The 14,720-nt window shown below is 38.3% G+C and overlaps 1 protein-coding gene across 1 annotated transcript in view; it reads right to left on the minus strand.

The window, feature by feature from the left end:
• Positions 1-2,148: 2,148 nt before the first annotated feature.
• The window catches only part of RAPGEF4 (Rap guanine nucleotide exchange factor 4), a 159,295-nt gene continuing 146,723 nt past the window's right edge, over positions 2,149-14,720 (minus strand). The window contains exons 26-31 of the mRNA XM_068407340.1: positions 14,509-14,599; positions 12,218-12,268; positions 11,491-11,578; positions 11,090-11,154; positions 3,796-3,850; positions 2,149-2,276 (exon numbers count right to left, since the gene is read on the minus strand). Coding sequence (XP_068263441.1) covers positions 2,149-2,276; positions 3,796-3,850; positions 11,090-11,154; positions 11,491-11,578; positions 12,218-12,268; positions 14,509-14,599 — 478 coding nt within the window. The remainder of the gene's footprint in view (positions 2,277-3,795; positions 3,851-11,089; positions 11,155-11,490; positions 11,579-12,217; positions 12,269-14,508; positions 14,600-14,720) is intronic.

Genomic DNA, 14,720 nt, shown 5'->3' on the forward strand with positions numbered 1-14,720 from the left:
ATATTTCTTAACTGTGTAATTGTTTCCTTTCAGAATGCAGGTACTGAGCAGATAGTGGTTCTGTGTGTCAGCATTTCCCTGGTGACTCAACTTTTGCAGAATTTGTGTTTTGATGAAAAGGATGTAATTATTTTTATAGATTAAAAAAAATAAAATCTTTATTTGTATACTGACTCCACACAGTCCTGGTCAACACCAAGAAATGTATACTCCCTGTCTGAGGTGAAATGTAAACTGTATCAGTGAGGTCATCTCTGAAGCTTAATTATGAGATAATAGTTGCAACTTCTAATTTCAGCCGTAATCAGTTTTATGACATCCAGCTTCGCAGAGCAGAGCCAGTGTGAATGCAATAGGAGAGGCTTTTGCCATGGGAACATCATCATTCCCTTGGCACACACTTGGCCACCATCAGTGCTGGCCCCACAGTAGCACAGCCATCCGGTGGAGGATTCAGGCTATCACAAATGATCTGGGAGGGGAAAAGGTATGTGCCAGATCACCTCTTCCTTCATGGCTGCAGGACCTGATAGACCTCCCTGAGGTGACCAAAGCCAGAGGCCTCCCAAGTGCCACATTAGCCAAGGTCTCAACTTGAGTCACCCAACCTGAGGTAAAATCCTGTCCAAGATAAGGTAACACATAAGTGACCAAGCAGGACAAATTAGTCAGATGACAGCTAAAATTCAGAATACATCCCTTCTTCATTTAAACCTTTCGAATTTAAGTGTTTTCTGTCTTTACATGGGAGGGTAGGGAGCCTCTTAGAAACTCCAAACAAACCAGCTAATAAAACCATAGTGTTACAACACTGCAAGACTCTCATCCCCTGGGGCAGGGATGGATCTGAGTGGCTTTAAATTGCTCACCCATATCACAATGGATGTGGGCTAACTGCGGTATTGAGGCCCAGCAAGTGACAAGCGAAGTTTGCTCTATCAGCCAATTATAGCATTGGTATTTATGAAGGAGTGAAGCTGAAAGTGCAAATAAGGCCAGCAACTAAACCTTTCCGGCAATTACATTTAATAAGGTACTGCGTGTTATTTACAGAAAACGTACATATCACAATTCCTACACATAAAATGCACACAAAGTATAAAGACAAAAGCTGCACTCCCATAACATGCTAGACAAAATAAATAAAACAGAATTATTTTGGCACAATAGCTATTACATAAATAAATATTCTAGAACAGAATGAATTAACATTTATTTACAGTCTATTGAAAGTGCAAAACAATTGGCTGAAAATTAAGATTTTGTAAATGCTTAAGACCAGAAAATATGTGTTAACCAGCCACAATTAATTATAGCTGAAGTTTAAGGTTTTAATGTCCAGGAAATTATTCTCTTGAAATCTGTTTGTGCATATTGTGCTCTTTTTGAACCAGTCCTTTGCTACCTTTATGCTATTGATTTCAATAACCTTACTATCATAATGGAATTTTGTAAAAACCTGATTGGTAGTTTAAAAAAAGAAGTAAAATGTAAACACAGATTAATCTATTTATCATCCAAAATATTTTCAGTCCTGTCAGTTTTCTGAAATGGCCACACTGCTTGCAGTAGTAGGCAGTATGATTAAGATTAGAAATTTTTCTTAGTATCTTAGTATTTCAAATGGAAATATTTCTAAGTTTTCTCTGAATGGAACTATACCTTGGACCTCTCTTGAACCTACATTCTTTCATCAGATGCTTACATACATCTTCTACTGAGGTCAACAGTAGCTGGGCAAGCTAAACTGATGATCAGTTTTGGTCCTGACCTGGAGAATAAATCATAAAACACAGATTTTTAATTAGGGAGAAAACACTACCTTCCTTAGAATTGTTAGAAGCTTTCTGTGAATTTTTTATTAACTATTCTATTTTATCTTTTGCCTTTTTCTATTCATATGAGAAATCATTTACTACACTTTAAGATGAATTAACAGTTCACAATATGGCCACCCGTACAGCTACAGTGCATAAATTCTTCCTCAGCCAAAGTTCTCTGACAGGCTGGTACATTGTGCGTTGCCTAAGACCTCAGAATATGTTTTTGCTTATTTTTGTAGTGGCAGTGCGGTAGCAGAGAAAGTGAAGTTCTTAACAAGTGACCTTGACAGGATAAAAGATCATTTCTCATCACTGCTTCAAATGTTTATGCTCGACGCGGTTCTAGTCGGTGAGACATCTGTGATAAAGTTCTCTGGTTGTCAATCACATTTAATTGCCGCACATAGCTCCGAACATCCTGATGGTTCTTATTAGTTAGGGCTGCGTCGGGATCTGGTGAAAAAGAAATGATGTAGGATTGATACACTTAAACGAACAAATGCTTGAAGAGAATGCATAACTCTCTACAAGCTGTCACAGGAAACACCAGATCCTGCTGAGTTAAAAAGAAAATATTTAGAAATTGCTCTCTTTGAAACCTTTCCTCTGTATCTGAGTCTTTCTGGTTACTACCCCCACAAATTAACTTTTTCTCTCAGATATCCTTGGCTACATTTACTTAAATTGATGGTCCTTGGTTACAGTTTTATACTTCACCTTACCAGTCAATAGCTATAAATTGTACAGCTAACTAGTAAGATTTAAAGCTGCCCATCTGCTTTTGAACCAGCAGCTTTCACAGATTCAAAACTACATAATTGATTTATGCCTCCGTTCACAAAATATCCCATTTCTAGCTCAGTATTAAATATTTGTAACACTGTAGTGCTTAGTGGCTGCCCCATTCAAGCCTCAACATTTACTACCTGTTTACATTACTTAATATAACCACATTCTACTCACTCCCACAACAATTACGAAATACCACTAAGTTAAAATCTGAGTATCTTCAGCCTCACAGTGAACAGCTTACAATTTAATGAAATATGTGTGAGCTAACTTCTCTAAAAGAAGATTCTGAGGCATCTACTACATATATAAAAAGCACAGGGCTTAGACATGGTACATCTATATACCGACATTTTGTTATACCTTGTATAGTGAAAATCCACGTCCATTTCTAAATAACTTATACATGGAGGTCTCACTAGTGCTTAATACATTAAAATTAAGATACATAGACTAAAAATCTTGATGGTGGGAGAAAAAAAAAAAGCTCCCTTAACTCGATCTGAGAGTTAAGCTTTTACCCAGATGGAAAGAAACTATTTTTATTAAAAAATATTGGTTTATACTATTTATTCTGTTCTTTGAGAAAGAGGAAGGCTGCTGTGAGGCAAAATGAATAAAGCGCTGAGGAAATGCTCTGCCAGTGTGGACTGGGACTGACAATGTACCAAGATGGGATGAGACCCACAGAGCAAGCCTGTTTGACCATACAGCTCTGTCATCTTACATGGCCTCAAGTAAGTTCTGGTAATTATACTGACACACAGGTTTTAAGTTCATCACCTTATGCAGTTATGTCATTTACAAACGTCATGTTTCTGGCCTGGTTTCCTATAAAAACAGGGTTTATCCAAGCAAGTATCTTGCACGTATCTGTGTGCTACTGTCTGATAGCCTCATTTCAACCACTTCTGAACCCAGTGCCTAATTTCAACCTATTCTAATTTGACAGATGTGTAGAGACCTCAAGATATTTAGCTCCTTCACATACTTGGAAAAGAGATGGAGAAGGGCCTTATTAGAGCTTCCTGAAGGATATTTCACCCTGTGATACATCAGAGGATCCAAAGATGCAAGAATCACTGGAAACCAGGCTTTTCAATTCTGGTACACACAGAATTAGTTGTAATTACTGTAGCTGCTGATGATAATGCTGACTGTGCAGATGTTGTAATACACTTACTGAAAGATTGGCTTCGGCAGAATTTCACCGTCCTGACAGTGTTGGCAATCATGCGCTGGAAAGAAAAGATGGGATGCAATCAGAGAACAAGCACTGTATTTCATCATCATTTAAACGAAGCACCTAACTGTGCCTGAGTGTGAAGACACATGCCAATAAAAGCAGTCATATGAATGAAAATATAATTTTAATGCTGATACTCTCATATGTAGGGTGTGATTTGCATTTACACAGGCTTTAAATGAGCATGAGTGTAATTTACATGCGCTCAGAGAACACTTTCACTTGCTTGGATGCTGTAAAAGGCCTTAACTAAGAATAAAAATCAGCCCCTTCAATGTCCATTTCTTTGATACCATCTTCCCACATTAAAAAGTAAAAGGAGTATCATGTAGAATACCTTGAGTATGTACACGTTTTAATTTTAAGACCATCAGTTCCTAACAGCGAGGCCATTTCTGGAACATACTCAGCAATTAAAGAGTTTCCCCTTTCATATGAGTTTGACTTTAAAATGCAGCCCTCCTGGAAAATGACAGTGTAAAATGAGCATGTATGTTCACTGATTCCCTCTGGACGTATGCTCGATTCACAGGTGAGAAGGCCACCGCTAGAACTGTGGCCCTGTAGGCAAGTTTCATCAAACAGACCTGTAACACAGTGTTAGCTTGCACAAGTGTATGTAACCCAACATGAAAAGTGGATTAACTTTTGGTGGACACTTCTACTGGCAATTCACAAAAAAAGCAGAAGTCATTTCAGTCCTTCGTGGCTGCACTTGCTCTTCAGTAAATAAGCCATCATTTCACTCAGATAAGAAAATATTAATCAATACATCTTGCTCTGATAAATCAGATGCTATTTCACTATAGTTTTTAAGAACAGAAATGAGTGTAAGCCATAAAGCAAAACATTTGAGATTTAGTTCTGGACTGCAAAATTTTAACTGGCTTGTGTGACAGCACCACACAGGTAACACACCCACCAGTGCAGGGGTAGAATTCATTGTTCTGCATAATATCAAATAAACTGAAACTTCAGCAGTAAAACTGAATTCCTTAGCTAGATTGATTCAAACACTGTTATAAGGACAAAATTTGTTTCAGTTTCTTTTTCTTAGATTAAGAAAAAGCAGAGAAGGGAAATGCTATTCCTAATCAGAGTCTAACGTTTGTTCCAGCACTTTAACACGGTCCAACAATTACAACACAGCTACCTATTTTAACACAGCACACTCTCTCCAGGCTGCTTCATACCGTCTTGAAATTTTGTGTGAGATTAACAAGCTAGTCATAAGCCCTCACACAATGGAATGATATAATTCTTACTAGTAAACAGTAAAACCTAGGGCACACGCTCCTCAAAACTCATACGCAATTACAATCTTAAAAGAAAATGATGTTATAAATAAAATACCTTTGTGAAATCTGTCATTCCAGAAGTGGGAAGCACCAATACAAAACATTCCTTACACGCATACTGAATAATCTTAGACATTTTAATGCACTGGCAAGCATACAAAAAATGAGTATGGCTGGTGGTCAGCATTGCAAACACTATCGATATATCATGTACTACATTTTTGTGGATCACACATTGTATAATCAAATGAAATGTAGCTATTCTGAAACTCATCTAAAATATTTTAATTCTAAAACACAAGTTCCCAGAAGATCTAGGGAATTTGGATATGGGTCTGCTTATATTGTTCCTAAAGTCATACATATTTACATGTGGAAAATAAGTAGATTTCAAGTAAGAATCATTTTTACCCTATGTTAATTTTCATACCTCTTCAAGCCATTACAGTTAGGCAGATTTTCTAAGGCACTTTACTTGCAAACATTCTCATATGTGCTTAGCATTAAGCATGTGTATAAGCCCCATTGACTTCAATGGCACCTCTTAAACACTCAAAAGATAAGCATCCATTCTAATACTGGATTGAAACAGAACGCACTGCATATTACAGTGTTGGTTCTTCTAGTCTAACACAATCAAATGAAAATCAAAACAACATGAACATGTAAACATGAATGTTCCATAACTCTATGGATTCATATTTGCCCCTGTTAAGTGATGCTGCTATTTTGATTTATACTATTTCAAAAAGTACTCCCCTAAAATAACTATTTCAAGGAGAGACCATAACGTTGAACTGGACCAGCAAACCTGATGAAGTTTCAAGAGCATCTAACTTCAAGGGAAGATTTGCTAAGGACACTTCATTTTTATGAAGATAGCTAGTGTGCTTTATGTGCTGATACACACCCTAATTTTTCATACTGTAAGTGTTTAGGTTTTGAAGCCTCATTTCATAAGGATCTTTGGAGCTAGACTGTAGGCTCAGTATTAGATTAGTTTAGTATTAAGCTTCTTACGTGAAAACTTAGATTTATCAAAAGAAGTGTGTTCTGTAGAATCATTTTACTCTTTTTTCCCTTTATGTGGGGACTGGTTTCTGGAAAAAAAGCATGCATTCAGAATAAGTACTGTAATGCTGTATTGTCCTGAGAGACAAAATTATTGTGTATAGCGAAGGTTTTTAATAAGTTTTCACTATTTCCAAATTTCTCATCATATGGGCTATTCCAGGCAAGGAAAACCAAAGTGGCAATGAACCCGTCTGACTTCTGGTTAAAGGCTGAACTGCCTGGCTTCCTTCAGTTGGCTGAAAGGCTTCATTTTAAGGAGTTACTTTGCCTGTTCCTGAGGATAATCTCATTCAATCTGTGCATTCAGAAGTATCTTGGCAATAACGAAACACAAAGGAATGAGGAAGTGGATATTAAGGTGGAATAAATGGAGAAACTGTGGCCAGAAGACAGCATCACAACCCAATGGGGATATTCTGGAACACTGTGTGTCCTTGAAGAGCTCCTTTCACATTGCTTTTTTCCAAGTCCTGTTGTTCTGTCTAACATAAACTCAAAAGATCTCTTCTTTGGAAGGTGCAAATTGAACAGAAAAACAGCATATAAAGCACAAGCGAATTTCCCTTCCCTGAATCTTGTAGATAAATTGGATTGTCTTCTTTTGATTCAAGAAAACTGGAAACACGTACAGAGAAAATGTTCAGATGGAAGTTTTAATTGCCAGCTCCTTACAATTTTTCTTCAAATAGAGGATTACCTCTAGTTAATGCCTGCAAAAATTAACCTGTTTACTCACTGTGCTAAGAAAGACCACTATCGAAAAGCCATACAAACCTAAATTTGGATCTTTCTGAAACAGAACCAACTGCATAATATAACAAGCAACGGCTACTACCAGCATGCTATATATACACAACAATACCCTTTCAAGTTTTATGCAGTCTGGAATAGTGGCAGCAGGCCAGCACATTATCTTCTAATTCCATTCCAAACCCAGGTTTCTAAATGTTATAAATATTTATATATGCCATAGAAAACTACTAAGGGCTTTTAGTCACCATTTTTGCATATTCTTTATGTTCCAAAAATGAAAGAATGTTTGCCCCTTTTTTGCATAAGGATCAGTGTGTGAATTCCCTTTTGTTCATCTCCACAAAACCCGAAAAACCAATATGTGCAGATTCTCTAATCCTCATGTCCACCTGAGGGTGAAGAAGCTTGACAAAAAGAAGCATCAGTGGCCAGCATCATGGCACTGCCATTGTGCTGTCATGGCAGGTCAGCACTTTCAGAGCTCGTTCATGACTTCTGCTCCCTCTACAGGTGCCACTTCCAAGATATGCTGGTAAGTGCGACATGGAGATGGTGCCCACCGTAAGTGATATTTGTTCAGGCTGTCTCATATTGTGAGAAATGGCACTGATAAAGTTCCCGAATGATTGCATCTTCCTCTCTCTATGATACAAAATACTATACTAGCAGTCAGAAGTAGCAGGATTATGCAGCTGAGGTTTGAAAAAAGCGCAAATCAGTAAACGGTCAAGAGTATGAAATACTGCCTGTCCTTAAGGAGAGTCATGCTCAGTGCCTTCCTCACTTTCCTTTCTCTTCTTTCCCTGGCAAGACATAATTCTAGGAAAGGGCTTTTACATTTTTTCTTCTCCTCTAGATAATTTTGTCAAATTTGAAAAAGAACCCAGACTTTTCAAACATAAGAAAGCTCCTACCAATTTTCTGTGAGAAAGATCGTGTAAGCGCCCTCTTCTCCTGTCTCCTTCAGGGAAAAGGCTGTAGTGCAAGTTCCTATGTTATGACAAAAGCCTATTCACACAGAATTCCCCAGCCATGAAGAAACCAGACATGCCCCAGCCACGGGGAAAGCTCTGAGCAGAGCTCAGGCAGCCATGAAACACAAACGTTTAGGAAACCAGGCCTTACTGTTCCTGGCACTCGGCGAACTCCTGGCTCAGGCACTGTCTGACAGCTCCTGTGCATTTTAAAATGCATCGTTTAATATAAATAATAACAGAAACATCAGAAAACATAGAAGATTTAAAGGAAGCTGTTTCAGCTGAAGAGATGCCACTAGATCAAACTTCTACTTTTGGCTGCCAGTTACAGGAATAAAGTTGTCAGCAGCACATCAGCTGTCGGGATCAGAGCTGTGTAGTGAGAATGCAGACATGATGCCAGAGGCTGTTCTCGGTTTCATCACTGTGCTTACATGAGAGATGGAGGGACTCAGCTCCTCCGGTGGCAAATGGCACCACCAGTGGCAACAACCTAGATATTTTTATTTATAAACTTCAGCAAACATCAAATTTAGGATGGATCAAGGAAATCATTTTCCAAAAGAAGGAAGATACTTTAGACAGATCAGTAAGACTGGCTCCAGCAATATTCAGTGTGTCTCCATCTGCTTGTGACACAATATCATGCAGCAGAACAAACAGGCAGAAAGAACAAATGGCAGGACATGATTCCTGTGAGGAAATCTGGTTTCTGCTTTTCTCCTGAAAAGAGCAGAATAACATCACAGATTTACCTTGAATTTATACTTGTGTAAAAGAGAGCTGAATTTATCTGAGAGTTATCTGGCTGAGTGGTCTTGTCTTCACTAGTTAATATCTGGCAATTATGTGTCGATATGACAGTTGCAAGCTTAACGCAAGTAGGCGGTAGTAACTGAGGTTTAACAGTAGGCTTTTCTTCTTTGCTTGACCTGATGACACATGCAAAAAGCTAAAAACTGCCAGGTCCACATTAGGATTTGAATGAATTATGTGGGTGGAATCTGAATACACGTTGCTTTGAAGAGCTATGGGTTGAGAGAAGCAGTAAAAACACCAGGAAGAATAGTAAGTGAAGAACGTTAAAACCATAAAGATATACATGTAGTAAGGCCTGGAGAAACAGCAGAATGAGCTTTTAGATAGAGCACTAAACTGAAGAAAGGTTAGAATACTGAGAAAGGAGAACATCTCCTTTGTGTTGTGTGGAGCAAGTGACACATTATATTGATTCTTCGAAAAATATATAGCATCAAAAATACATTAATTGATTCTTCACTTTCCCCTCCTAAAGGAAATGCTCAAAGCTCACATTACTGATCAAAATGGGTGATGCTACATTCATGCAGTATAAAATTTTATTAAAACCTTTGGGTGCTACTAGTAAGTCCTTGTTCTGAAGATAACATACTCTGAAGATAAGGCAATGTACAAACTAGGGTGAAAAGGGCAGACCTGCAGCAGCCTAGATATAGATCAGTTTAAGCTGCTATAAAATTCACTTTTGGCCTTGGGAGTGCCAAACTGTGGCATAGAGTGGTGCAGAACCATTCCTAAATGACAAGCCTGGGTTGAACTTCTGTCTATGGGCAAGTGCTCACAGGAGAGCTCCTGCCTCCTGTAATGGCTTTTAGACATAATCAGGCATAAAGAAGAGCCTGAGGCATACGGCTGCGAGGCCTGCGGATGTACCGGCTCTTCTGGCTCAGGAGGTGTAAGCAGGCCAAGTGAGGTGGAGAACATGGAGCCAGCTACGTAGCCATGGCTATAGCAACGCAGCTGCCATCCCTCCTGGTTTGGAGGTGCTCCAGCCAAGGCTGAGATCCCTTTGTGTTCCCCAAAATATTTACTATCTACACTAAAATATATATATTTATCTTTCTAATTAGAACAGGCAATCCAGGAAAAAGTCCGTTTCTGCAAGGAGAAGTCTCAAGGCCTTTGGAAGGAGATGGCAACACAGTCTGCGTATGCAATTACAGAATGTCATTACTGCAAAGTGAGGTCAGGCCCTTACTCAGGCATTAGCACTACCATTTACCCACAAAAAAGTCTCAGCTTAGTAGAGAGGTATTTTCACCCTAGGACAGAGGATGTCCTGGAGCTACAGACTAAAATCTAAGAGAAGAATTCACTCAGAGTGATGATCACTTTTCTGTGAAGTTTTCTAAAGAGCTGAAAGTCCTCCTTTTTCCCCCTCCACAGTATCAGTGCTCAGAAGGTAAGACAAGCTCCTCTGTAGTGCAGTGGAAATAACCATGGAGTGGTTCTAGTTACTGTACTACTAAGAACAAGCAGATATAGGTGCCAGAGTAGATATGCTCTAGCATGGCTGCTGAATGGAGCTTTACTGCTGGAACAGTAAGTCAGGTTCGGTTTTGCACTGCAGCTGCTCGTAGCTGGGCTTGGCTAACCCTAGTTCACAGATGCAGGTGTCATTAACCACGTTAATTAAGAACATGGCCTTAGCAACCAAGAAAACGGCTTCTAACTGCTGAGAAGCTTGAGTTTCAGTTGAGATTTCTGCCATGGGAAGTTGTCTGCCTGCAGTTTTTGTCAACGATGTTTGAAATGATGAGAGCTTACGTGCAGGATTTAAAACAAATCAAATTTGAGCATAATCTAGCCTTCTGTCATTAATCCCCCTTTCCAATATGAAAGCAATCAAGTCACAGAAGTCTCCTTTCACTTGTTAAAGGAAAGAAGAAAATAAGATGTTGTGCATGTTCTGTATTAAAGCTCCTTTCATTCTCTGAGGAGCAATGCAGAACTATCCCAGCCTGAGGCAGTTAGTCCTGTTTGAAGAAACAGCAGTTAAAATCACAGCTTGGTCCCAAACTGGCTGTTAAAAATTGTCTCTAACAGCTCTGTGTCCTGTCACTGCTGCTGCTTCTCCTAGGAAACATTTTGGCTGTGCATGGCTCAGTGGGCAGTTTCTTCTACACCTCTGTGAGGTTTTCCAGAAACCCAGACGTCCCAGGCACTGTGCACAACCCAGACTATTTTTTGCCAGCTCCTGGTCCTGCCTTCACTTTCTCTAGCCCTGGAAGTTGTCGTTGAGAAGTTCACTCTTGAAGAGATTAATAAGGAGGTCTTTTAAAATTTTCATTTCAAATATGTCATACATACCATTTTTTCGAAGTTTACTAGGTTGTCAGTGAATGTCTTGTTTCCCTCATGAGTAAACGTCATGTCTGTACAGAAATACAAGCCACATAAAAGCCCATTAGTGAATCATTGCCATACAAAACAGCAGAACATTTTATTTATCTCTTATGAAAATCAAAGAGGCTATAAAAGTAAAACATTTAGTTTTTAATTTGCAGCATTTCTGAGACTAGTAAAATTGAGGTATGATATTCAGATGTACTAAAGCAGTTTTTCTTGTCTCCGTGTCATGCCTTTTATAATGGAAAAAGATCATACCTCACACTGAGATTGATTTTTGCTTTTTCTTGCTGCTACTCTTATTCTTCAAATATCTGACAAATAGCTTTCAAGTTAATAATTCTGGTAACATCCAAGCTTACCTTTTATAAGTAGTGGCATGAAAGGAATTATTGGAGGGTCCAATTTAGCTACAGTTAGTCTGTAGGCCCTATGGTTTCTTGATGGATCCTTAAGAAAAAAAGAGAAATCAAATAATTACTAATACGTATTATTATATGTATTGAGACACTGCATGCCTTCATTTAGATGTCATGGCATTTATTAAAATCATTATTTTCTCCTGGGGCTTTAAAAGTGCATCTGCAAACTAAGACACCTTTTATCATTCTCGTATACAGCTTACATGATGAGAATGCAGCCGCTAAACACAAAACATTTTTCATGCAAAATAGCAAGGTAAGATATGGTTACAAAGAAATTGTTCATAAAAGGAACCACACATTTTTCCTCCCTCCTTGCAGCTGCAGATCCAGTTTTGCATATGTTATAACACTAAAATGTATTGCCTGGAAAAATCCAGGTTGGAAAATATAATTTCCCATACGTACTATCGGAAAACATGTGATAAAGCTTTTCTGAGTTCCCAGATTAACTTAGAGTGGTACATAAGTTCTCTCAGAGTAGGTTCCTAAGAGTATAATTTATTAGTCATACATACTTGTTTTAGCAGCTCTAAAATGGGATCATAAACTTCTTAAAGTCAAACAAGGACATATAAAATGTTCTGAATCAAGGAATTCAAATCAGTTACTCAGAAACTGAATTAGCTCAGATTGTGCATAGAATAAGGGATCTATTGCCATTCACCATTAAGCTTTCAAACTCTGCATAGATCTTCTTGAACTTGCTTGGAAGTTTCTGTTAATAAAAACAAAAATAGCAAACCTTAATTAAATCAAATTTGTGTGGTAATTTTACTGTAAATGCTAGTTCCTTCTACAACGCCCTGAGTCAGGACAGTGCTCTTTTTGCCAGATATTTCTAACAATGTGCTAATCTAAAATACAGCATGTCTCCTAGCAACCAGATTATAAATAGAGACGGGACCAGCCATGAAACCTGGATCCTGATTTAAACCCCAACTTGAATTTACTCCTTTGGGATGTTTAGATTCAGATTTTTGTTTGGCTGACATCGGAATCACTGAATTCGGAATGTAAGTGAAAGTTCAAGTCAATGGTTTCAGGACATTCCTGATTATATCCTATCTGAAAATATAATTTACACACTGCTTGCGTAGGGGTAGCTCAGCTTAATTATTCATACTTATGATGAACTGCCCTTGCAACATTCAAATCCATGCCTGGGCATTTCCAGGAGGTTTTTTTTGTTCATGCTGATGTATCATCAACTATTGCTCAAATTCTTGACGTGCTCAGCAGCCAAGGGCCTCTACCGCTTTCTGGGGCATAAATTAATGAATAGTTTTTCAGTCCACAATACCTACATAAATAAATCATGGTCAGTTGATCGTGGAGTGATTGGGACGAGATGGGCTTCACCAAATATCTTCTTTCCCCCTCATGTTATGTTATACATATTAAATATTTTTACTATAAAGACTATAAGATATGTTATAAATTAGTTTCAGAGATCACAGTAATGTTTTATGCACACTCAGAATATGTCAGCTTTCTAGTTTTAATACAAAATTTCTCGGTATTTGCTGATTAAATCAGACTACTACTGGCAGTGGGTAACATTAAAAATTAATAGAGACTTTATAGCGCAGAAATTATTTTTTGCAATATTTTCTACATTTGGAGTGTGTACCCTAGCAAGGTATTTACACTGTGCCACAGCAAGGGCCTAATTTTTAATGATGTGTGTGAACAACTATGTGCCTAGTTTGCATATGCATACAGATTAGGTATTTGTGAAATAAGTGGTATAATTGGACATTTGCACCTGCAAATATCTAATTTGTGCATGCAACTAATGTAAATGCATGATAATATAGCAAAAATCAGGTCTTGACATGTTTGGTTTTAAGTGTATTCTGTATATATATCTGGCTAAAAATCAAGCTGCAGAGATTCTCTTGATAAACTGACTGGTCTACAGAACCGGAGTGTGACATTTCCTTGAACTCAGGTTCATACCCCATACCTACAAATGATCTGTGCCCTTCCAGCTCAGACCCTGTGCCCATTTCAGATTGCTGCATGTAGTATATACATTCAATTCCCTCTTCTCTCTTCGTACTACTCCTGTACTGTCTCAGCTATCCCAACTATTCCTCTCAGTAGCCACAAATGAAGGGTCATTATTTTGAGAAACTGATCTGCAAATATTTGCTTTTAGCACTGATTGTATATACCACTTGCAACACGTACTTTTGAAAATTGGGCTGGTGTCTTCTCAGATGTCTTAGTCTGATCTCCTATTTCAGAGCACTTTTTTAAAGGTATTCAAATTTTGGTCTCAGTTGCATCAATGACCTCAGTCATGCTAACTATTTTGAATTTCTAATGAACAAAATACATGCTTTTGACAACCAGTATGTTCTTAGTGGTTACATGTGCTTACTACCTCACCCTGCTGGACATTGCACCCATTTTATATACTCACATACAAAAGAGCAAAGCCACAGAAAAAGGTGGAAGCTCTGAGAATGAAGACCAAACTGATAGTAAGCAGAGGAATGCATGTCAGAGAGAAAACCAGAACTGATTAGGACAAACTCACATTTTAATAGGGCAACAGAGTCCATATGGGGATCAGAAAATAATATGTATAAATAGAGGATGGATTTTACAGAAGTATCTAACGGAGTGATCTCACTAAATGATCAGTAAAGTCAGAGGATGGGCTGATGTAAGAGGTTAACTGGCTAAATCACTCATCCTGTTGGGCAGTTTAGCTCATCAATAGAAGCTGCTGTTGTCACTCTTGTTAACTGCTCATGAGCATTCAACACATCTATGGGTATACTGCCTTACTAATAAAAATTGCCAGCCTTAGCTAAAGGCTTCTGCTCAGGAGGTGAATTAGCAGATCTAATTTTATCAATAATAAAGGCCCAAGTCATGTTTTTGCTAACTAAAAGCACAAATCCCAGTCAAACCTCTTGGAATTGAATTTTAGCTAAGACTTACCTCCCATGTTAATGAGAGACGGCTCACAGCAACATTACTCAGTCCCATAATAATAGCGAAAAAGGAATTCAGATTTTTGTATTCTTTACAGCTGAAACACAAAGGGGCAGGTTTTAAGTTGTATGTATCAGTCAGGGCAGAAGTACACGTGACAAACTTAAGAGGGCTGAACCCAGGCACCTAGCATAGACGTGACTGAATTTGGGCAGCCC

Source organism: Nyctibius grandis, chromosome 9 (assembly GCF_013368605.1).
Source record: "Nyctibius grandis isolate bNycGra1 chromosome 9, bNycGra1.pri, whole genome shotgun sequence".
In the NCBI taxonomy this organism is placed as follows: domain Eukaryota; kingdom Metazoa; phylum Chordata; class Aves; order Nyctibiiformes; family Nyctibiidae; genus Nyctibius; species Nyctibius grandis.